This window comes from Pristiophorus japonicus, chromosome 13 (assembly GCF_044704955.1).
Source record: "Pristiophorus japonicus isolate sPriJap1 chromosome 13, sPriJap1.hap1, whole genome shotgun sequence".
NCBI classification, from domain to species: domain Eukaryota; kingdom Metazoa; phylum Chordata; class Chondrichthyes; family Pristiophoridae; genus Pristiophorus; species Pristiophorus japonicus.
This window is the reverse complement of record NC_091989.1, coordinates 32,238,213-32,261,997: the sequence shown is the minus strand read 5'-3', so window position 1 is coordinate 32,261,997 and position 23,785 is coordinate 32,238,213. Positions and strand designations below refer to the sequence as shown.

The 23,785-nt window shown below is 48.0% G+C and overlaps 1 protein-coding gene across 4 annotated transcripts in view; it reads left to right on the top strand.

Moving 5' to 3' along the window:
* Positions 1–23,785, top strand: part of LOC139277977 (kininogen-1-like) — a 58,910-nt gene that overhangs the window by 4,712 nt on the left and 30,413 nt on the right. For all 4 annotated transcript variants that reach the window (XM_070896623.1, XM_070896621.1, XM_070896620.1 and 1 more), the window contains one exon: positions 18,432–18,542. In XM_070896623.1, the coding sequence (XP_070752724.1) occupies positions 18,432–18,542 (111 nt within the window). The remainder of the gene's footprint in view (positions 1–18,431; positions 18,543–23,785) is intronic.

Sequence of the window (23,785 nt, the reverse complement as noted above, 5' to 3'; positions counted from 1 at the left end):
CACCAGGGGGTCCACCTGTTGGAGTCCCAAGGGATCCCAGCATCCCTTGGGAGCACAGTATATAAGCAGGCCGCTCACGAGGTACCTGCACTCTGGAACCTTAATAAAGGAGCTAAGGTCACACTTGCTCATTACACACAGTACTCAGTCTCACCATTTATTATGTGTAACAATTGACGACAAGGTAACGAACAACGGTGCAAAGATGCAAAGAACAGTCGGCATCCTGGAGAAGTTCTCAGAAGGGGTCGATTGGGAGGCCTTCGTGGAGAGACTCGACCAATACTTTGTGGCCAACGAGCTGGAAGGGGACGAGAATGCCACCAAACAAAGGGCGATCCTCCTAACTGTGGGGCAACAACCTATAGCCTCATGAAGAATCTCCTGGCCCCGGCAAAACCAACAGAGAAATCCTACGAAGAATTGTGTACGCTGGTCCGGGAGCACCTAAATCCTAAGGAGAGCGTTTTGATGGCGAGATATCGGTTCTACACATGTCAACGATCGGAGGGCCAGGAAGTGGCGAGTTATGTCGCCGAACTAAGGCGCCTCGCAGGACATTGTGAGTTTGAGGGATTCCTAGAACAAATGCTGAGAGACTTTTTTGTACTGGGCATCGGACACGAGACAATCCTTCGCAAACTGTAGAAACTCCGAATCTGAGTAAAGCCATAATGGTAGCCCAGGCAGGTAGCGACAACATCAAGCTGATTTCACAGAACAAAGAAGTTTCGGCCAGTACTGTGCATAAAGTAACGTTGGTTTTGAGCAGAAATGTACAGGGCAGAACGTACACGCCGGCTGCTGTGGCCCGACCTCAATTGACCCAGAGTCCGCCATCATCTGTTAATGCGAGGCAGTTAATACCCTGTTGGCGCTGCGGGGGTGATCATTGACCCCATCAATGTCGCTTTAAGCACTATGCGTGCAATGGTTGCAGAACAATGGGACACCTCCAACGAATGTGCAGGCAAGCTGCAAACCCTGCAAACCTTGCAACCACCAAGTTGCAGAGGAAGATCGATCCACAGTGGATCAGACTGAGTTAGAAACTCGTACGGAGGAGGCAGAAGTGTACGGGGTACACACGTTCATGACGAAATGCCCACCTATAATGTTGAAAGTTGAACAGAATGGCATTCCAGTATCTATGGAGCTGGACACGGGGGCAAGTCAGTCCATAATGAGTAAAAAGGCCTTCGACAGGCAGTGGGAAAAGGCTCAAGCTCAGCCCCATTCACACTAAACTAAGGACTTACACCAAGGAACTAATCCCTGTAATTGGCAGTGCAGAAGTCAAAGTCTCCTATGATGGAGCAGTACATGAACTCCCACTGTGGATTGTGCCAGGGGATGGCCCCATGTTGTTTGGCAGAAACTGGTTGGGGAAAATCCGCTGGAACTGGGACGACATCCGAGCACTTTCGTCCGTCGACGACGCCTCATGTACCCAGGTTCTAAGCAAGTTCCCATCGCTATTTGAGCCAGGCATTGGAAGCTTCTCGGGGTGAAAGTGCAGATCCATTTGATTCCCAGTACGCGACCCATCCACCACAAGGCTCGGGCGGTACCATACATGATACATGAAAAAGTGGAAACTGAGCTGGACAGGCTGCAACATGAAGGCATCATCACGCCGGTGGAATTCAACGACTGGGCCAGTCCGATTGTCCCGGTACTCGAGGAGGACGGTACGGTTAGAATTTGCGGGGACTATAAAGTAACGATTAACCGTTTTTCGCTGCAGGACCAGTACCCGCTACCCAAGGCAGACGACCTATTTGCGACCTTGGCTGGAGGGAAGATGTTCACTAAGCTGGAGCTGACCTCAGCCTACGTGACACAGGAGCTGGAGAAGTCTTTGAAAGGCCTCAGCTGCATCAACACGCACAAAGGTCTGCTTATCTACAACTGGTGCCTGTTCGGGATTCGGTCGGCCGCGGCGATCTTCCAGCGGAACATGGAGAGCCTGCTAAAGTTGGTTCCTTGCACAGTGGTTTTCCAGGACGACATATTGGTTACAGGTCGGGACACCATGGAGCACTTGAAGAATCTGGAGGAGGTTCTTAGTCGGTTGGATCGCGTGGGGCTCCGGTTGAAATGCTCGAAGTGTGTTTTCCTGGCACAGGATGTCGAATTCTTAGGAAGGAGAATCGCAGCAGACGGCATCAGACCTACTGACGCCAAGACGGAGGCCATCAAGAACGCGCCGCGACCACAGAGTGTGACAGAGCTGCGGTTGTTCCTGGGACTCCTTAACTATTTCGGTAATTTTCTACCTGGGTTAAGCACCCTGCTAGAACCCCTACATGCGCTACTGCGCAAGGGAGATGACTGGGTATGGAGGAATTCACAAGAGGCTGCCTTTAAGAAAGCCAGAAATTTATTGTGTTCTAACAAACTGCTTGTCCTGTATAATCCATGTAAACGATTAGTGTTAGCTTGCGATGCGTCGTCATACGGGGTCGGGTGTGTGTTACAACAGGCTAATGATTCGGAGATTTTGCAACCGGTCGCTTATGCATCCAGGAGTTTGTCCAAGGCTGAAAGGGCCTACAGCATGGTTGAAAAAGAGGTTCTGGCGTGCTTTTACAGGGTAAAAAAAATGCACCAATACTTACTTGGCCTCAAGTTCGAGCTTGAAACTGACCACAAGCCGCTCATATCGCTGTTCTCTGAGAGCAAAGGTATTAATACCAATGCCTCTGCTCGCACCCAAAGATGGGCGCTCACGCTGTCAGCATACAACTATGTAATCCGCCACAGACTGGGCACAGAGAACTGCGCAGATGCTCTCAGTCGACTACCATTGCCCACCACCGGGGTGGAAATGGCACAGCCAGCAGACTTGCTCATGGTCATGGAGGCATTTGACAATGAGAAGTCCTCCGTTACAGCCCACCAGATCAGGACCTGGACGAGCCAGGATCCTTTACTGTCCTTGGTAAAAAACTGTGTCCTCCATGGGAGCTGGTCCAGTGTCCCAGTGGAGATGCAGGAAGCGATTAAGCCATTCCACAGACGCAAAGAAGAGTTGTCTCTGCAGGCGGACTGTCTCTTGTGGGGCAATCGCGTGGTCTTGCCCAAGAAAGGCAGAGACACATTTACTTGCGAACTACACAACACCCACCCAGGCATCGTAATGATGAAAGCCATAGCCAGATCTCACGTGTGGTGGCCTTGCATCGACTCAGATTTAGAGTCCTGCGTGCGCCAGTGCAACACTTGCTCTCAGTTGAGCAACGCACCCAGAGAGGCACCGCTATGTTTGTGGTCATGGCCATCCAAACCGTGGTCAAGGATCCATGTAGACTATACGGGCCCATTCCTAGGCAAAATGTTTTTGATTGTCGTGGACGCTTATTCAAAACGGATTGAATGTACAATAATGTTTGTAAGCACATCCACGGCCATCATTGAAAGCCTACAAGCTATGTTTGCCACACACGGCTTGCCTGAAGTCCTAGTCAGCGACAATGGGCCGTGCTTCACCAGTGCTGAATTCAAGGAATTCATGACCTGCAACGGGATCAAACATGCCACATCTGCCCCGTTCAAGCCCGCATCCAACAGCCAGGCAGAACGGGCAATTCAGATCATCAAGCAAAGCTTGAAATGTGTGTCGAAAGGCTCATTGCAGATCCGGTTGTCCCGAGTGCTGCTCAGCTACCGCACCAGACCCCATTCACTCACCGGGATTCCCCCAATTGAGCTGCTCATGAAAAGGGCACTTAAAACAAGGCTCTCTCTTGTCCACCCTGATCTCCATGATCACGTGGAGGGCAAGCGGCATCAACAAAGTATGTACCATGACCGTGCAAATTTGTCATGCAATATTGGGATCAATGATCCTGTGTTTGTGCTCAATTATGGACATGGTCCCAAATGGCTCGCTGGCACAGTCACAGCCAAAGAGGGGAGTAGGGTGTTTCAGGTCAAACTGACCAATGGGCAAACATACAGAAAACATTTGGACCAAATCAAATTGCGGTTCACCAACAGTTACGAACAACCCGAAGAGGACACCACCAACTTTGAGCTTCCAACACACACACACACCAGTGGCAACTGACATCATAGTTAACCATGAAACCAAAATCATCATCTCCAGCAGCCCGGCAAGGCTGGCTGCCCAACAGCCCAGTGAAGAACTGACCAACCCACCCACACCAGCATTTGTACCAAGACGATCGACAAGGGAGCGCAAAGCCCCAGATCGTCTCACCTTGTAAATAAGTGGACTGTTGACTTCACGGGGGAGTGATGTTATGTATTTAACCCTTTTGTAACTTTCATTACACCTGACCACCAGAGGGCCCACCTTTTGGAGTCCCAAGGGATCCCAGCATCTCTTGGGAGCACAGTATTTAATCAAAAATTAAAAAAAATTAAAAATCAATAAATAAAACATTTTCTACTTACCGACTGCAGCACCGGGAGCCCTCCAACAGTGTGCTGGAACAGGCCGCCCCCCCCCCCCCCAGTGTGTCTCTCACTTTCTGTCTGTCAGTGCCTGTGTTTCTGACAGCGGGAGGAGAGGGAGGGGGGGGAGGAGAGGGAGGGAGGAGAGGGAAGAGAGGGAGGGAGGGGAGGGAGGAGAGGGAGGGGGAGGAGAGGGAGGGAGGGAGGGGGAAAAGGGAGGGAGGAAGGGAGGGGGAGAGGAGAGAGGAGAGGAGTGGGAGGCTGAATGGGCCCGGCCCGGCCACGCCCAAGACTCTGGGCAGGGCCCGCCCCCAGCACCGGAGTTAAAGGTAGGTGGGCGGGGGTCGGGTCGGGTCCTGGGGGGGGGCGCGGGTGGGTCGGGTCGGGTCCTGGCGGGGGGTGGGGGGGTCCGGTCCGGTCCGTGAGCGGAGCGGGAGTCGGATCGAGTCCGGGGGGGGAGCGGGAGTCGAGTCGAGTCGGGTCCTGGGGGGGGGGGGGGGGGGGTGGAGCGGAGGTCAGGTCCGGGGGGGGGAGTCGGGTCGGGTCAGGGGGGAGTCGGGTCGGGTCGGGGGGGGAGTCGGAGCGGGAGCTCGGGGGGAGGGGGGGGCGGTGTTTGAGAGAGCCAGCTGAGGGGAGGAAGCAGGAGCTGGGCATGGGAGGTGAGCCTGATCCACGCCGCCCCAGTGAGGCCATTCGGCCAGGGCTAGGGGCTGCGTGCTTCGGGCCCCTCCCACACAGTTTTAGGCGCCTGGAGCCACTGCACATGCGCGCCCACTGTAGCGCGCCTGTGCAGAGGTTCCGGCACTGTTTTCAGCGCAGGGACATGGCTCCGCCCCCCACAGCTCGTGCTGCGCCTCGCCCAGCTCCAGAGGACCTGCAAGGAGCCGGAGAATAGGTAAGTATTTTTTAGGCACACTCTCGGGCGCAAAAAACGGGCGTCCAGGTCGGGGCTGCGCCATTCTAGGCGCGGCCCGAAACTTGGGCCCTATGTGTGGTGACATCATAAATGTATTAAAAGGCAACATCTTTATAATGTTGCAACACATCAGAGCAATTCTTTGCTCAAATCTGCCATTAATTAGAATTTTTTGAATTCCACTGAAGAAGATAACTGCTGTACTATTGCTTCTTGGACAAATAATGCCTGGATAAGGTTTGATGTCATTTTCCGAGTCACTGTAAGAACTGTAGGTACTTTAATGGTTATGTTACTGGAAGAGCAATCCAGAGGCCCGGAATAATAATCCAGAGAGCCCGAGTTCAAGTCTTATCATGGCAGCTTGAGAATTTGAATGCAGTTTAAAAAAAGTTGGTATCAATAAAAATGACCATGAAGCTGTCCGATTGTTGCAAAACCCCAACTGGTTCACTAGTATAACATAAGAACATAAGAAATAGGAGCAGGAGTAGGCCATTTGGCCCCTTGAGCCTGCTCCGCTATTTAATAAGATCATGGCTGATCTGATCGTGGGCTCAGCTCCACTTCCCTGCCCTTCACTCCCTTATCACTCAAAAATCTGTCTATCTCCACCTTAAATATATTCAATGACCCAGCCTCCACAGCTCTCTGGGACAGAGAATTCCACAGATTTTTGACCCTCTGAGAAGAAAAAATTTCTCCTCATCTCAGTTCTAAATGGGCAAACCCTTATTCTTAAACTATTCACCCTAATTCTAGATTCCCCCACGAGTGGAAACATCCTCTCTGCATCTAGCCTGTCTTGCCCCCTCAGTATCTTATATGTTTCAATAAAATCACCTCTCATTCTTCTAAACTCCAATGAATATAGGCCCAACCTGCTCAATCTTTCTTCATAAGTCAACCCCTTCAACTCAGGAATCAACCTCGTGAACCTTCTCTGAACTGCCTCCAGTGAAAGTATATCCTTCATTAAATAAGGAGACCAAAACTGTACACAGTACTCTAGGTGCAGCCTCACCAATACCCTGTACACTTGTAGCAGGACTTCTCTGCTTTTATACTCTATCCCCCCTTGCAATAAAGGCCAACATTCCATTAGCCTTTCTGATTACTTGCTGTACCTGCATGCTAACTTTTTGTGTTTCATGCACTGAAACATTTTATTATCTCTCTCCATTTAAATAATAATTTGCTTTTTAATTTTTCCTGCCAAAATGGAAAACCTCACATTTTCCCACATTATACTCCATCTGCCAAATGTTTGCCCACTCACTTAGCCTGTCTATATCTATTTGCAGATTTTTTGTGTCCTCCTCACAACTTGCTTTCCCACCCATCTTTGTATCATCAGCAAACTTGGCTACATTACACTCGGTCCCTTCTTTCATGTCATTAATATAGATTGTAAATAGTTTAGGCCCCAGCATCCCTGTGGCACCCCACTAGTTACCGTTTGCCAACCAAAAAATGACCCATTTATCCCGACTCTCTGTTTTCTGTTAGTTAGCCAATCCGCTATCCATGCTAATATATTACACCCAACCCCGTGAACTTTTATCTTGTGCAGTAACCTTTTATGTGGCAGCTTATCAAATGCCTTCTGGAAATCCAAATACACCACATCCACTGGTTTCCCCTTATCCACAATGCTCTTACATCCTCAAAGAACTCCAGCAAATTTGTCAAACATGATTTCCCTTTCATAAAACCATGATGACTCTGCTTGACTACATTATGCTTTTCCAAATGTCCTGCTACTGCTTCCTTAATAATGGACTCCAGCATTTTCCCAATGACAGACGTTAGGCTAACCGGTCTATAGTTTCCTGATTTCTGCCTCCCTCCTTTTTTACATAGGGGCATTACATTTGCGGTTTTCTAATCCACTGCAAGCCATCAGGTCCAGGGGACTTGGCCACCTTTAGTCCCATTATTTTACTGAGTATTTTTTCTTTTGTGATAGTGATTGTTTTATGTTCTCCCTATAGCTCCTTGATTATCTATAATCGGGATGTTTTTAGTATCTGCTACTGTGAAGACCGATATAAAATATTTGTTCAAAGTCTCTGCCATTTCCCTGTTCCCCATTATTAATTCCCTAGTTTCATCCTCTAAGGGACCAATGTTTACTTTAGCTACTTTCTTCCTTTTTATATACCTGTAGAAGCTCTTATCATCTGTTTTTATATTTCTTGCTAATTTACTTTCATAATCTATCTTCCCTCTTTTTTTTTTATAGTCGTCCTTTGCTGTTTTTAAAAAAAATTCCCAATCCTCTGGCCTCCTACTAATCTTGCCAACTTTGTATGCCATTGTTTTCAATTTGATACCATCCATTACTTCCTTAGTTAACCATGGATGATTCTCCCTTCTCTTAAAGTCTTTCCTTCTCACTGGAATATATTTTTGTTGAGAGTTACAAAATATCTTCTTTAATGTTTGCCACTGCTTATCAACCGACTAATCTATTTTTCCAGTCCATTTCAGCCAACTTTGCCTTCATACCTTTGTAATCACCTTTATTCAAGATCAGGACACTGGTTTGAGATCCAACTTTCTCACCCTCCTGTGGTGTATGTAGCACACAAATCACTGACTCCACACGGTCTGGTGTAAATCTAACTGCTGTGACCTTCGTCCTTTATTGTTCAGCTCCAGAGTGCCTCTCAGCCTTTTATAGTGCCTGTTGCAGGTACTTCCAGGTTTCCCACCACAGCGCCCTCTGTGGTGTAGCATTGTGCTTACATTACATTTAAGGTACCAGGACGATACACACATCAATACATAACATCTCCAAATGAATTTCAAATTCAACCATGCTATGATCACTCTTTCCTCAAGGATACTTTAGTTCCTAGAGTATGGTTTAGGGAAGAAAATATGCTGTCCTTTGAAACAACTTAACAAGCCACTGAATTGCTTCAAATGGCTGGGGAACTAGGGATGCAATAAATTCTAACCTTGACAGCGATGCCGCATACTGAGAATTTTTTTAAAAATAGGCTGTTGTAAAACGTGCATACTTTCTTCAGGATAATTCAGAGTGATGTTACGCTGTACATACAAATGACACATCATTTTTGGGGAATACTGTAAAGCACAAGCTAGACAATAGCAGTTTTTTGGGGGAAGGTGGTTGCTAAGGTCAGTTGTAGTGTTCCTACTGCCTCTCCAACTGAAATCAGCTAACTCAACATAGAGTAGAATTGGAGTCTGGACCTCGTTCATCTCTATGGCTTAGCTACTCACTGGGTAAACTCACTGAAATATCAGGGAGCCTGCCAGAAACAGAATGCCAGAATAACTACACTGCTGTTGGCATTGAATAGGCCATACATTGCTTTAGACAGGATGACTCCATCTATAATACCTACTCTTTTACTTTAACCTTGTGAAATGAAATAAGACTGAAATGGGTGGCAGAGTCAGGGCAGTTTGTTCTGCAGTTGTGCTATAGAATAAATGATAAGACATGGGTTCCACATCTGTATTTTTTCTTGTTGACGGGGATAATGTTTAGCCAACTTCCCAAACAAAAAGGCCATGAAGTCGGCAGGAAACTGCTGCACAGCCGTTAAAATCGGGCGGTTCTGAGCCCGCTGCCAGGGACCGGCAGGAATGATCCCGACCACAAGGTAAGTGGATTGGAGAGGCTCGGCTGAGCAATCGCAGTCAGAGGAGGAAGCCTGATGCAGGGGTGGTTCTAGGTTTCCTTGTGGAGCTTGGAAGAACACTGCTGCTACTCCTGGCTCACGAGGAAGCTTCAAAGAAATTATAAAAACTTAACTTAGTGGGCTTCTTCTGGTCCTCAATGGAGCTTGTGTCAACTTTGGCCTGGTGGCGAGGTCAGCATTACTAAATCTATAGTTTACGCAAAAGTTTCAACCCGATGGAACTATTTTTCTTTCTCAATGTTGCATGTTTGTGACTTTTTTTACTTGAACAAGTTCAAGCCTGAAGAGGAAGTGAGGCCCAGAATATGGAATGTCATTGCGCAATAACTATTACCTGTGGGACAGGTTTTACTGGATGCCAGCAGTATTAGGTATGTTATGACTGGAAATTTGTCAAACTGGAAATGGGTTTGCCAGGTAGAAATCTGTCGGGAATAAGGTTAAGATTATTTTTGTAGGCCTTTTTTAATTCATTCACAGGATGTGGGCATCATTGGTAAGGCCAGCATTTATTGCTCATCCCCAATTGCCCTTGAGAAGGTGATGGTGAGCCACATTCTTGAACTGCTGCAGTCCGTTTGATGAATGTACTCCCACAGTGCTGAGTTCCAGGATTTCGATCCAGCAACAATATTTCTAAATCAGGATGGTGTGTGACTTGGAGGGGAACTTGGAGGTGGTGGTGTTCCCATGCTCCTGCTGCTCTTGTCCTTCTAGGTGGTAGAGGTCGCGAGTTTGGGAGGTGATGCCAGAGAAGCCTTGGCAAGTTGCTGCATTGCATCTTGTAGATGGTACACACTGCAGACACTGTGCGCGGTGGTGGAGGGAGTGTATGTTTAAAGTGGTGGATGGAGTGCCAATGAAGCAGGCTGCTTTGTCCGGGATGGTGTCAAGCTTCTTGAATGTTGTTGGAGATGCACTCATCCAGGTAAGTAGAAAGTATTCCATCACACTCCTGACTTTTGCTTTGTAGATGATAGAAAGGCTTTGGGGAGTCAGGGAGTGAGTCACTCACCACAGAATACCCAGCCTCAGACCTGCTCTTGTAGCCACAGTATTTGTGTGGCTGGTCCAGTTAAGTTTCTGGTCAATAGTGACCCCCAGGATATTGATGGTGGGTGTTTAGATGATAGTAATGCCATTAAATGTCAAGGGCAGGCGGTTAGACTCTCGCTTGTTGGAAATGGTTATTGCCTGGCACTTGTGTGCGCTAATGTTTCTTGCCACTTATCAGCCCAAGCCTGAATGTTGTCCAAATCTTGATGCACACGGGCATGGACTGCTTCATTATCTAGGAGTTGCAAATGGAACTGAACACAGTGCAATCATCAGTGAACATCCCCACTTCTGATATTATGGAGGGAAGGTCATTGATGAAGCAGCTGAAGATGGTTGGGCCGAGGACACTGCTCTGAAGAATTCCTGCAGCAATGTCCTGGGGCTGAGTTGATTGGCCTCCTACAACCACTACCATCTTCCTTTGTGCGAGGTATAACTCCAACCAGTAGAGAGTTTTCCCCCTAATCCAAATTTACTTCAGTTTTACTAGGGGGTCCTTCATACCACACTCGGTCAAATGATGCCTTGATGTCAAGGGCAGTCACTCTTACCTCACCTCTGGAATTCACCTCTTTTATCCATGTTTGGACCAAGGCTGTAATGAGGTCCTGAGCCGAGTGATCCTGGCGGAACCCAAACTGAGCATCGGTGAGCAGGTTATTGGTGAGTACGTGCCGCTTGATAGCACTGTTGACGACCCCTTCCATCACTGTTCTGATGATTGAACGTAGGCTGATGGAGCGTTTATTGGCCAGATCGGATTTGTCCTGCTTTTTGTGGCCAGGACATACCTGGGCAATTTTCCTCTTTGTCGGGTAGATGCCAGTGTTGTAGCTGTACTGGAACAGCTTGACTAGAGGCACGGTTAGTTCTGGAGTACAAGTTTTCAGCACAACAGCTGCGATGTTGTCGGGACCCATAGCCTTTTCTGCATCCAATGTACTCAGCCATTTCTTGATATCACATGGACTGAATCAAATTGGCTGAAGACTGGCTTCTGTGATGGTGGGGATCTCAGGAGGAGGCCGAGATGGATCATCCACTTGGCACTTCTGGCTGAAGATGGTTGCAAACGCTTCAGCCTCGTCTTTTGCACTCACATGCTGGGCTCTGCCATTACTGAGGACGGGGGATGTTCATAGTTGTTTGTTTAATTGTCCATCATCATTCACGACTGGATGTGGTTGGACTGCAGAGCTCTGATCTGATCCGATAGCTCTGTCTATAGTATGCTGCTTCCGCTGTTCAACATGCATGTAGTCCAGTGTTGTAGTTTCACCAGGTTGAAGCTAGATTAATGGATCGGGCCAGGTTCATTTACATCATTCACTTACAGAAACAATGTAACGATGACTTGTCCATTTACACTTTGTGGAAATCTGAAGCAAAGATCAGAGATCTTAATATGTAAATGTACATCCAGCATTAGTATACTTAGCATTGTCAGTAGTGTGGCAGCAAAAGGTGGCAGCAATGCTGTTGTTTAAATATGGCTCCAATAAAGGCTGAGGCGCAGGTTTGCTGCCTGCCACCTCAGTAGCAAGCAGGACATAGTGCATGAGCCTAGAGAGCAGGAAAGCAGCAGGAATTTGCAGAAGATTTGATTTAAAAAGATATAACTGTTGATTGTATATTAGATATACCTAACAGCATGACGAACACTCTCACAGAAAGAAAAGTCTATTTTTTAAATAGGTAATTCCCTAAAAATACAAATGCAAATAGATTAAGCCATGAAGAAGGCCAACCATTTTTGTGGTTTTATAAATAGAGGCAAAGATCTGGCACAGCTACAATGGGCTAAAAGGCCTTCTTTGTGCTGTAAATTTCTATGATTTTGCTGTAAGGTTTATTACAAATTGTGGAGGAAGCCTTTGGCTTAGTGGTAGCTTTCGTGCCTCGGATTTGTAAAGTGCAGAGTTCGAACGTCGTTCCTGACAGTCCTGGTGAGTGGAGACCAGGGGGCCGAAATTCAGCTCCCCTATAAGGCCTGTAAGCGGTGGCCACAGGGCGGTGCCGAATGGCCACCGACACTCACTAAATTCACCTCGGGGCTTTTTGCTGCGGTGTGATGATCCGTCCCGCTCCTGCAGATGCGTCTTAAACATAAGAAATAGGAGCAGGAGTAGGCAATACGGCCCCTCGAGCCTGTTCCGCCATTCAATAAAATCATGGCTAATCTGATCATGGGCTCAGCTCCACTTCCCTGCCCGCTCCCCATAACCCCTTATTCCCATATCGTTTAAGAAACTGTCTATTTCTGTCTTAAATTTATTTAATGTCCCAGCTTCCATAGCTCTCTGAGGCAGCGAATTCCACAGATCCATAACCTTCTAAGAGAAGAAATTTCTCCTCATCTCAGCTTTAAATGGATGGTCCCTTATTCAAAGATCATACCCTCTAGTTCTAGTCTCCCCCTTTAGTGGAAACATCCACCTCGTCAAGCCCCCTCATCATCTTATACGTTTCGATAAGATCACCTCTCATTCTTCTGAATTCCAATGAGTAGAGGCCCAACCTACTCAACCTTTCCTCATAAGTCAACCCCCTCATCCCCAGAATCAACCTAGTGAACCTTCTCTGAACTGTCTCCAAAGCAGGTATATCCTTTTGTAAATATGGAAACCAAAACTGCACGCAGTATTCCAGGTGTGGCCTCACCAATACTCTGTATAGCTGTAGCAAGACTTCCCTGCTTTTATACTCCATCCCCTTTGCAATAAAAGCCAAGATTCCATTGGCCTTCCTGATCACTTACTGCACCTGCATACTATCTGTAAAGTCCTGTCCCCTCAGTACAGATTCACTCGAGGCATGTAGTGAAGTCAAGGTCACTCTGTACCTGCACCTTTATTTCACAGCTCTGGAATGCTGCACTTGCCTGAGACCTGTCCTTATATACCTGTCTCTTGCAAGTGCACCCCTGGTGGTAAGGTATGCTGGTGGTTATAGGTCATATCTTATTACAGTCATGGATAGCATGTTAGGATACAGTTATATATAATAATGTAAGATACATGACATCACCCTCCCCCAAGGTCTTATTGTCTTTATAGGTTCAGTCTCTCAGGTGGTCTACGCTCTTGCATGGAGCGTCTGAGTTGTGGTTCAGTTGTTTGCCTTGGTGTCTGTTTTTCTTTGGGTGTGGTTGCTGGTATCTCGCCTGGGCTGTCTGTTTCGATTGGTGTGATTGTTGTTGGCTCGCCTGGGCTGTCTGTTGGGATTGCCCTTTCCTCAGGTTGTTCCCTCTGTCTGTCCACCAGGTGTGGTGCGAGTTCCACATTGTAGTCTGCCTCTGGTTCCGCAGTGTTGTTGGTAAATCTGCTTTTGACTTGGTCTACATGCCTCCGGCAAGTTTTGCTATTATCCATTTGTACTATCAGTAGCCTGTTTCCTTCCTTGCCCGTTACTGTCCCTGCAAGCCATTTGGGACCCCTGCCATAGTCTAGTACAAACACTTTGTCCCCTATCTCATTCCATCGCCCCTCGAATTTCTGTCATGGTACTCAGTCAGCTTACGGCGCTTTGCCTCAACGATTTTGTGCATGTCTGGGAGGATTAATGAGAGCCTTGTTTTTAAAGTCCTTTTCATCAACAGTTGCGCGGGGGGGATCCCAGTCAGTGAGTGCGGACGAGATCTGTATGCCAGCAGCAGTTGCGACAGGCGACCCTGCAGCGTGGGACCTTGGATTTTAAGCATGCCTTGTTTCATGATTTGCACTTCTCTCACAGCCTGGCCGTTGGAGGCCGGCTTGAACGGTGCCGTCTGACGTGATTTATGCCGTGGTCAATTATAAAGTCTTGGAATTCTGCGCTGGTGAAGCACGGACCATTGTCACTGACCAATATGTCAGGGATTCCGTGCATTGCAAACATGGTTGCGAGGCTTTCCACAGTGGTGGAGGTTGTGCTCGAGTTTAAAATGATGCATTCGATCCACTTTGAAAATGCATCTACAACTACGAGGAACATTTTGCCCATGAATGGGCCCGCATAGCCTATGCACACCCACGACTACGGTTTGGTAGGCCAGGGCCAGGGGCTCAGTGGACCCTCCCTGGGGGCATTGCTGAGTTGGGCACAAATGGTGCACCTTCGGACGCAGAGCTCCAAGTCCGCGTCAATACCAGGCCACCAGACGTGGGATCTGGCTATGGCCTTCATGAGAACGATCCCCGGGTGCTCGCGGTGGAGCTCCCGGACAAATGCCTCTCTGCCTCGCAGAGGCATGACTACTCGGCTGCCCCACATCAGGCGGTCTGCTTGTAGTGATAGCTCATGCATGCGCCTGTGAAAGGGTTTTAATTCCTCGAGCCTCTGCCCAGTCACCGGTTAGGAAACATCTTTTTACTAAGGATAACGTGGGGTCGCTGGCCGTCCAGGCTCTGATTTGGCGAGCCGTCATGGGCGAACCTGTGGACTCAAAGGCATTGATTGCCATGACTATCTCACAGTCCTGTTCGTCAGACCCTTCCGTGGCCGGCAGGGGTAGCCTGCTGAGCGCGTCGGCACAGTTGTCTGTGCCTGGTCTGTGCCTTATGGTATAGTCGTAGGACGCTAGCATGAGTGCCCACTGTTGAATTCGCGCTGAGGCGTTGGTGTTTATTGCCTTGCTCTCGGATAGGAGGGACGTGAGGGGCTTGTGGTCGGTTTCTAACGCGAACTTGGCCTCGAAAAGGTATTAGTGCATCTTTTTGACACCGTACACACACGCGAGCGCCTCCTTCTCTACCATTCCGTACCCGCGCTCCGCCCGCGAAAGTGACCTGGAGGCATAAGCTATGGGTTGTAATTTGCCCGCACTATTGACATGTTGCAAAACGCACCCGATCCCATACACTGACGCATCGCATGTGAGAACTATCTTTTTACCTGGATCAAAGAAAGTCAAAACACTGTTGGAACACAGAAGTTGCATGCCTTATTGAAGACGCGTTCATGGGTGTCCCGGGTACTGTCCCCACCATCTTCTGGTCTGCTTTCCGTCCCATCCGATTCGTATACCAGCCGAGCTGCCGTTTTTTTGCACATGCGGGCCAAATGCCCTGTATATTCACAATTTCTGCAAACAGCCTGCTGAAATCGACACCCCCTTGATGAGTGCCCACCCCCACACCGCCAGCACAGACCTGTTCCATTGTTCAAAGTGTTCCCAAAGAATGAGCTGCGTTTGGTTGATCTCTCTTGAGCTTCTCTCAGTTTGTAGTTGATTGCTCGCATTATGGGTTGATGAGGTGTGAACGGCCATTCCTGTGGCCCTTGATGGCTTCTGCCTGCTGTCGAGAGCCTGTTCTCCCGGTTTTGTCTGTGTGTGGGGGTGGCAGCTTGTTTAGTGCTGTGAACTTCTTGTTCCGATATTTCGTTAGTTGTCGTACCTGCATTGTAAATCGACCTCGTTTCTTCTTCCCCTGCCAAGAATGTCTGTGCAACCAGTGCTGCTGCCTCTAAGGTCAGGTTCTCGGTCTCTATGAGCTTTCGGAATATGCCTGCGTGACCTATTCCTTCAATGAAAAAGTCTCACAGCATTTCTCTCCTCAGTTCATCGGAGAACTCACATAAACTAGCCAACCTCCGAAGTTCCGCCACGAAGTCAGGTATGCTGTGGCCCACACAGCATCTGTAGTTGTAGAACCTGTGTCTGGCCATGTGTAGGCTGCTCGCTGGCTTCAGGTGGTCTCTTACCAGTGTGCTCAATTCTTCAAACGACTTGCTTGTTGGTTTCTCGGGTGCCAACAGATCCTTCATTAAAGCGTATGTTTTCGAGCCACAGCTGGTCAAGAGATGGGCTCTTCTCTTGTCTGCCTTATCGTCGTCTAACCAGTCTTTGGTTACAAAGCTTTGCTGGAGTCTTTCTATAAAGTCCTCCCAATTGTCTCCCGCATTGTACTTTTCATCTGATCTGTTGTTCGCCATTCTGTAGATTCTGTAATCCCGTAACTCGTCGCCACTGTAAAGTCCTGTCCCCTCAGTACAGATTCACACGAGGCATGTAGTGAAGTCAAGGTCACTCTGGACTTGCACCTTTATTTCACAGCTCTGGAATGCTGCACTTGCCTGAGACCTGTCCTTATATACCTGTCACTTGCAAGAGCACCCCTGGTGATAAGGTATGCTGGTGGTTACAGGTCATATCTTATTACAGTCATGTATAGCATGTTAGGATACAGTTATATATAATAATGTAAGATACATGACACTATCCTTTTGTGTTTCATGCACAAGTACTCCCAGATTCCGCCGTACTGCAGCATTTTGCAATCTTTCTCCATTTAAATAATAACTTGCTCATTGATTTTTTTCTGCCAAAGTGTATGACCTCACACTTTCCAACATTATACTCCATCTGCCAAATTTTTGCCCAATCACTTAGCCTGTCTATGTCCTTTTGTGGATTTTTTGTGTCCTCCTCACACATTGCTTTTCCTCCCATCTTTGTATCGTCAGCAAACTTGGCTATGTTATACTCAGTCTCTTCTTCCAATTCGTTAATATAGATTGTAAATAGTTGGGGTCCCAGCACTAATCCCTGCGGCACCCCACTAGTTACTGATTGCCAACCAGAGAATGAACCATTTATCCCAACTCTCTGTTTTCTGTTAGTTAGCCAATCCTCTATCCAAGCTAATATATTATCCCCAACCCTGTGAACTTTTATCTTGTGCAATAACCTTTTATGTGGCACCTTGTCAAATGCCTTCTGGAAGTCCAAATACACCACATCCACTTGTTCCCCTTTATCCACCCTGTTTGTTACATTCTCAAACAATTCCAGCAAATTTGTCAAACATGACTTCCTCTTCATAAATTCATGCTGACTCTGCCTGACCGAATTATACTTTTCCAAATGTACTCTAATAATGTACTCTAGCATCTTCCCAACCACAGATGTTAGGCTAACTGGTATATAGTTTCCTGCTTTTTGTCTGCCTCCTTTTTTAAATAGAGGCATTACATTTGCAGGTTTCCAATCTGCTGGGACCTCCCCAGAATCCAGGGAATTTTGGTAAATTACAACCAATGCATTCATAATCCCTGCCGCTACTTCTATTACCACCCTAGGATTCAAGCCATCAGGTCCAGGGGATTTATCTGCCTTTAGTCCCCTTATCTTACTGAGTACCACCTCCTTAGTGATCTTAAAGACGTTATCAGAGCATGCACCGCAACGGAGACGCCCCGGGAGGGAAATTCACCTGCAAAGGTCTCCCGGCTGCCGCTCGGTGCCCCCGACAGCTTTTTGTGTCGGTGCACTCCTCGTTGGGCCTTGTTGGTTGGGGGCGCAGCCGCATTTAAAGGGGAAGTGACGCAGCCGGCGACCTAGCAGTCGGCCGGCAATTATGCTCCCAGGTTCAGCCGGGCGATCAACAGTCAGCCTGGCCCCGCCTCTTGGGTGACAGGCTGCTGGCCCGGCCAAAACCCTCCCTGGCGGCCCGGTGGACCTAACTTAAAAAGATGTAGAGCTCGCAGCAGCTCTCCCCTTTAACTGAAGGGGAGAGACATGTTGACCCGCCAGCGCGATGACATCATCAGCACAGCGCTGATGACTGACAGCGCTGGAGACTCCGTCCCGCCCCCACTTCTGCCCCCATGCTGAGGCCACTTCCGTCCCGCTTGAAAAAAAAGTTTGAGGAGTTGAATTCCTCTGGATAGGCCGCCGCATCCAGTGCTGCAATCAGAAGACTTCGAAAAGGGTAGGTCCGCACAATCTCAGGCGGAGGTGAATTTCGGCCCGCAGATCTCTGGGTCTGAATTCTGGATTGGCATTCAGCGGGATACTCACGACCAGTAGGAGTGGGTGCCCACCCTCATAATATGGCTTGCGGGAGCTGATAAAACCCTCCTGTCATATAGGACTAACCATTCTAATGACTGGTATAAAGATGGTTATGGCTACGGAAGGAGTTTTTCACGTCTCGGCCTGTCAGACTGTTAATCAGGCTGCGAATCCTTCCACTACTTTACACTGTTCTCCAAGGGAAGAGTGGAAAGATAGGAAAACAAAATGTGGATTGATTGTTTCAGCTCCCTTTCTATCATTCAATGTACCAGTAATGGGTTCTGCAGGAGGGAAGGAAGAACATGCTGAAGAGGAATTTCCTTGCATCTTTATTGTATTTCATACTGTTTAGACTGTTGCCCCCATGCATTGGGTACAGTAGGCAATTGAATGTGTATATGTGGTGATGTCAAGGCTAGGGAAAAGCCCTGGTGTCTCCCTTCATCCCTCAGTAATAGTTGAAAATATGAAAACATTTGTGAAAGGTGAAGCTATGTTAATTTCATTCCCATTACATAGATCCGGGTGAATGATAAAGAGAGAAAAAAATTGTTTTGTGTTGTGTGCATTTTAACAGATAACTTCTCCGGGAGTGAAGGCATACACTGTGATATTTGAGATCAAGGAAACCCTTTGCCAAGATCAAGTGGAGCTGAGAGCCTGTCCATTCAGATCTGACAGTAATGCTGTAAGTGCTTCTACGTTCATCATTCCTTCAAAACGAATTTAAAAAATTGATCTCTAACTTTTTGAATTTATAATGTATCATCTAATTTAAACACATTAAATAAGGAAATGACATGATCATTGTGTAGTTAGAACACAGACAATGAATAATGTTAATCAAGGGTTGTGGCCGTAAACTTTGTGTGGCCATAACCCCTCTTTGCTGCAAGAAAGAAATTTACTGAGAGCTTCTTAAACCTAAACTGTTACATATGTAAACCTGTAAATACCATGTTTAACCACCAGAGGGCTCATCCCCTGGCGTCCCAAAGGATCCCATAATCCCTTGGGAGCACCTGTACATAAGGAGGCCACACAGGCTGGAGAGGCACTCTGGAGACCTGTATTAAAGGACTATGGTCACACAGTTTGAGGTTACAGTATTTGGTCAGATTTTTTATTCAAGACATAATAACTGGCGACGAGATACAGATGACGAACCCCACCGCAACAATGCAGAGAACCGTGGGCATCCTGGAGAAATTTTCAGAGGAAGATGATTGGGAAACCGTCGTGGAGTGACTCGACCAATACTTCGTGGCCAACGAGCTAGAAGGAGAAGCGAACGCTGCCAAACGAAGGGCGATCCTCCTCACCGTTTGTGGGGCACCAATGTATGGCCTCATGAAAAATCTGCTCGCTCCAACGAAACCCACAGAGAAGTCGTATGATGATTTGTGCACACTGGTCCGGGAGCATCTAAACTGGAAGGAAAGTGTTCTGATGGCGAGGTACCGGTTCTACACCTACAAAAGATCTGAAGGCCAGGAAGTGGCAAGCTATGTCGCCGAGCTAAGGCGCCTTGCAGGACATTGCAAATTTGAAGGACACTTCAAGCACATGCTCAGGGACTTTTTTGTACTTGGCATTGGCCATGAAGTAATACTTTACAAACTTTTGACTGCAGAGACCCCAACCTTGAGCAAACCCATAGGAATAGCCCAGGCATTCATCGCCACCAGTGACAATACCAAACAAATCTCTCAGCACATAAGTGCTGCTGCAAGTACTGTGAAAAAAGTAATGTTGTTTTTGAATCGTAACGTACAGGGCAGAACTCGCATGCCTGCAGTTGCACGTTCTCAAATGACTCAGAGTCCACCATCAAGGGTGGTGAATACAAGGCTATTAACACCTTGTTGGTGCTGGGGGGTGATCATCGTTTCCATTCATGCCACTTCAAAGGATATATTTGCAAGGGCTGTGGAACAATAGGACATCTCCAATGTATGTGCAGGCAAGCTACAAACCCTGCTAATCCTGCAAACTACCATGTTGCAGAGGAGGACAGATCCACAGTGGATCACGACGAATCAGAGCCTCAGACTGAGGAGGCAGAGATATATGGGGTGCACACATTTACCACAAAGTGTCCCCCGACAATGCTGAAGGTTGAATTAAATGGACTCCCGGTGTCAGTGGAGCTGGACACGGGCGCGAGCCAGTCCATAATGAGCAAAAAGACTTTCGATAAATTGTGGTGCAGCAAGGCCTCAAGGCCAGTCCTGACTCCCATTCGTACGAAACTGAGAATGTATACAAAGAAATTGATTCCCGTAATCGGCAGTTCTACCATAAAGGTCTCCTACAATAGAGCGGTGCACAATTTACCACTCTGGATGGTACCGGGTGATGGCCCCATGCTGTTCGGCAGGAGCTGGCTAGGAAAGATACGTTGGAACTGGGACGACGTCCGAGCGCTTTCGTCCGTCGACGACACTTCATGTGCCCAGGTCCTAAACAAGTTCCCCTCGCTGTTCGAACCAGGCATCGGGAAGTTCCAAGGTGCAAAAGTGCAGATCCACTTGATTTCGGGGGCGCAACCCATCCATCACAAGGCGAGAGCGGTACCGTACATGATGAGAGAGAGGATGGAGATCGAGCTGGACAGGTTGCAACGAGAGGGCATCATTTTGCCGATCGAATTCAATGAATGGGCCAGTCCGATTGTTCCAGTCCTCAAGGAAGACAGCACCGTCAGAATCTGTGGTGATTACAAAGTAACTATCAATCGTTTCTCCCTGATCTATTTGGGACGCTGGCAGAAGGAAAAACGTTCACAAAGCTGGACTTGACCTCAGCCTACATGACGCAGGAGCTGGAGGAATCATCGAAGGGCCTCACCTGCATCAACACGCACAAAGGTCTCTTCATTTACAACAGATGCCCGTTTGGGATTTGATCGGCCGCGGCGATATTCCAGAGGAACATGGAAAGCTTGCTGAAGTCGGTCCCGTGCACCGTGGTCTTCTAGGATGACATCTTGGTTCCAGATCGGGACACCGTCGAGCACCTGCAGAACCTGGAGGAGGTTCTTAGTTGGCTTAATCGTGTGGGGCTCAAGTTAAAACGCTCGAAGTGCATTTTCCTGGCGCCTGAAATGGAGTTCCTGGGGAGAAGAATCACGGCAGACGGCATCAGGCCCACCGATTCGAAGACGGAGGCAATCAAGAATGCACCGAGACCACAGAACGTGACGGAGCTGCGGTCGTTTCTTGGACTCCTGAACTACTTTGGTAACTTCTTACCGGGTCTTAGCACATTGTTAGAACCACTGCACTCTTTACTGCGTAAAGGAGATGAATGGGTATGGGATAAAAGCCATGAAAATGCCTTTGAGAAAGCTAGGAAACTGTTATGCTCAAACAAATTGCTTGTGTTGTACGATCCATGTAAGCATTTGGTACTAGCATGTGATGCGTCGTCATATGGTGTCAGGTGTGCATTGCAACAAGCTAATGAATCTGAGAAATTGCAACCGGTTACTTATGCATCCAGAAGTCTGTCTAAGGCTGAGAGGGCCTACAGCATGATCGAAAAAGAAGCGTTAGCGTGTGTTTATGGAGTAAAGAAAATGCATCAATATCTGTTCGGGCTCAAATTTGAATTGGAAACCATAAGCCACTATATCCCTCTTTTCTGAAAGTAAGCGGATAACTACGAATGCATTGGCCCGCATCCAGAGATGGACGCTCACGTTGTCCGCATACAACTACGCCATCCGCCACAGGCCAGGCACAGAAAACTGTGCCGATGCTCTCAGTAGGCTGCCATTGCCCACCACAGGGGTGGAGATGGCACAGCCTGCAGATTTAGTTATGGTAATGGAAGCATTCGAGAGTGAGCAATCACCTGTTACCGCCCGACAGATTAGAACCTGGATGAGCCAGGACCCCTTACTGTCTTTAGTAAAAAAAACTCTGTGCTCCACGGGAGTTGGTCTAGTGTCCCGTTAGAGATGCAGGAAGAAATAAAGCCGTACCAGCGGCGCAGAGATGAAATGCCTATACAGGCAGACTGTCTCCTATGGGGTAATCGGGTAGTGGTGCCAAAAAAGGGCAGGGACACCTTCATTAGTGACCTCCACAGTACCCACCCAGGCATCGTAATGATGAAAGTGATAGCCAGATCCCACGTGTGGTGGCCCGGTATCGATGCAGACTTAGAGTCCTGCATGCACAAATGTAATACATGTTCCCAGTTAAGCAATGCACCAAGGGAGACGCCACTAAGTTTATGGTCCTGGCCCTCCAAACCGTGGTCCAGGGTTCATGTCGACTATGCAGGCTTATACTTGGGAAAAATATTTCTAGTGGTTGTAGATGCGTACGCCAAATGGATTGAATGTGTGATAATGTTGGCAAGCACGTCCGCTGCCACCATTGAAAGCCTGCGGGCCACGTTTGCCACGCACGGCCTGCCTGATGTCCTTGTGAGTGACAATGGGCCTTGTTTCACCAGTGCCGAGTTCAAAGAGTTCATGACCCGCAATGGGATCAAACATATCACATCTGCCCCGTTTAAATCAGCGTCCAACGGTCAGGCAGAGTGAGCAGTGCAAACAATCAAGCAGAGCTTGAAGAGGGTAACTGAAGGCTCACTGCAGACTTGCCTATCCGGAGTCCTGCTTAGTTACTGCACAAGATCCCACTCGCTCACTAGGGTTCCCCCCGCTGAACTGCTCATGAAAACGGCAATTAAGATAAGGCTCTCGTTAGTCCACCCTGATCTACACGAACAGGTAGAGAGCAGGCGGCTTCAACAGAATACATATCATCATCGCGCAAATGTGTCACGCGAAATCGAGATTAATGATCCTGTATTTGTGTTGAACTATGGACAAGGTCCCAAGTGGCTTCCCGGCACTGTCATGGCCAAAGAGGGGAGTAGGGTGTTTCAGGTCAAACTTTCAAATGGACTCACCTGCAGAAAACACTTGGACCAAACTAAACTCAGATTCACGAACTATGCAGAACAACCCACAATAGACGCTACCTTTTTCGACCCTCCAACACATACACAAGTGGCAACCGATCCAGCGGTTGACCACGAAGCAGAACCCATCACCTGCAGCAGCACAGCAGGACTCACCACGCCCAGCAGCCCAGCTAGGCCAGCTGTGCAGCAGCCCAGCAAGGGCCCTACAAACGACTCACCAAAACCAGCATTTGCACCAAGATGATCAACCAGGGAAAGGAAGGCCCCAGATCGACTCACATTGTAAATAGTTACACTATTGACTTTGGAGTGGGGGGGGGGGGGGGCGAGGGCGGGGGAGTGTTATATATGCAAACCTGTAAATACCATGTTTAACCACCAGAGGGCTCGACCCCTGGAGTCCCAAGGGATCCCACAATCCCTTGAGAGCACCTGTATATAAGGAGGCCGCACAGGCTGGAGAGGCACTCTGGAGACCTGTAATAAAGGACTACGGTCACACATTACTTTGAGCTTACAGTATCTGGTCAGATTCTTTATTCAAGACATAATATAAATCTTATCAGCTATCTGTGCTAATTTTTTCAGGGCTAACTATTGAGTGCTTTCTATATATTGCTATGGGCACCCCTGTGGCCCTGGTTTTGTATTTGCAGGTTGTGGGGTGTAGGGGGGAGGATGAGAGGAGGTATGCTCGGAAGGTGCATTGTCACCTGAGGCCATCACTTGGGACCATCCCTTAAGCTGCCACCCATTTTTGTGGGCCGACAATTGTACCGAGACATGTCCAAAGAATCTTTCATGTATAAATTGATTCCCTACAGAGTCTGTCACAGAACTGTGCATATTTCTGCACCCAGTTCTGAAAACCATTCCACTACAGGGACAGTTCTGCAAGTGGCTATCAAAGGGCTCAATTTTCCCCAGTGATTTGCGGCATTTTTTTTTGGTGCGCGCCGCTTTTTTTGGCCTAAATTTTAAAATCCA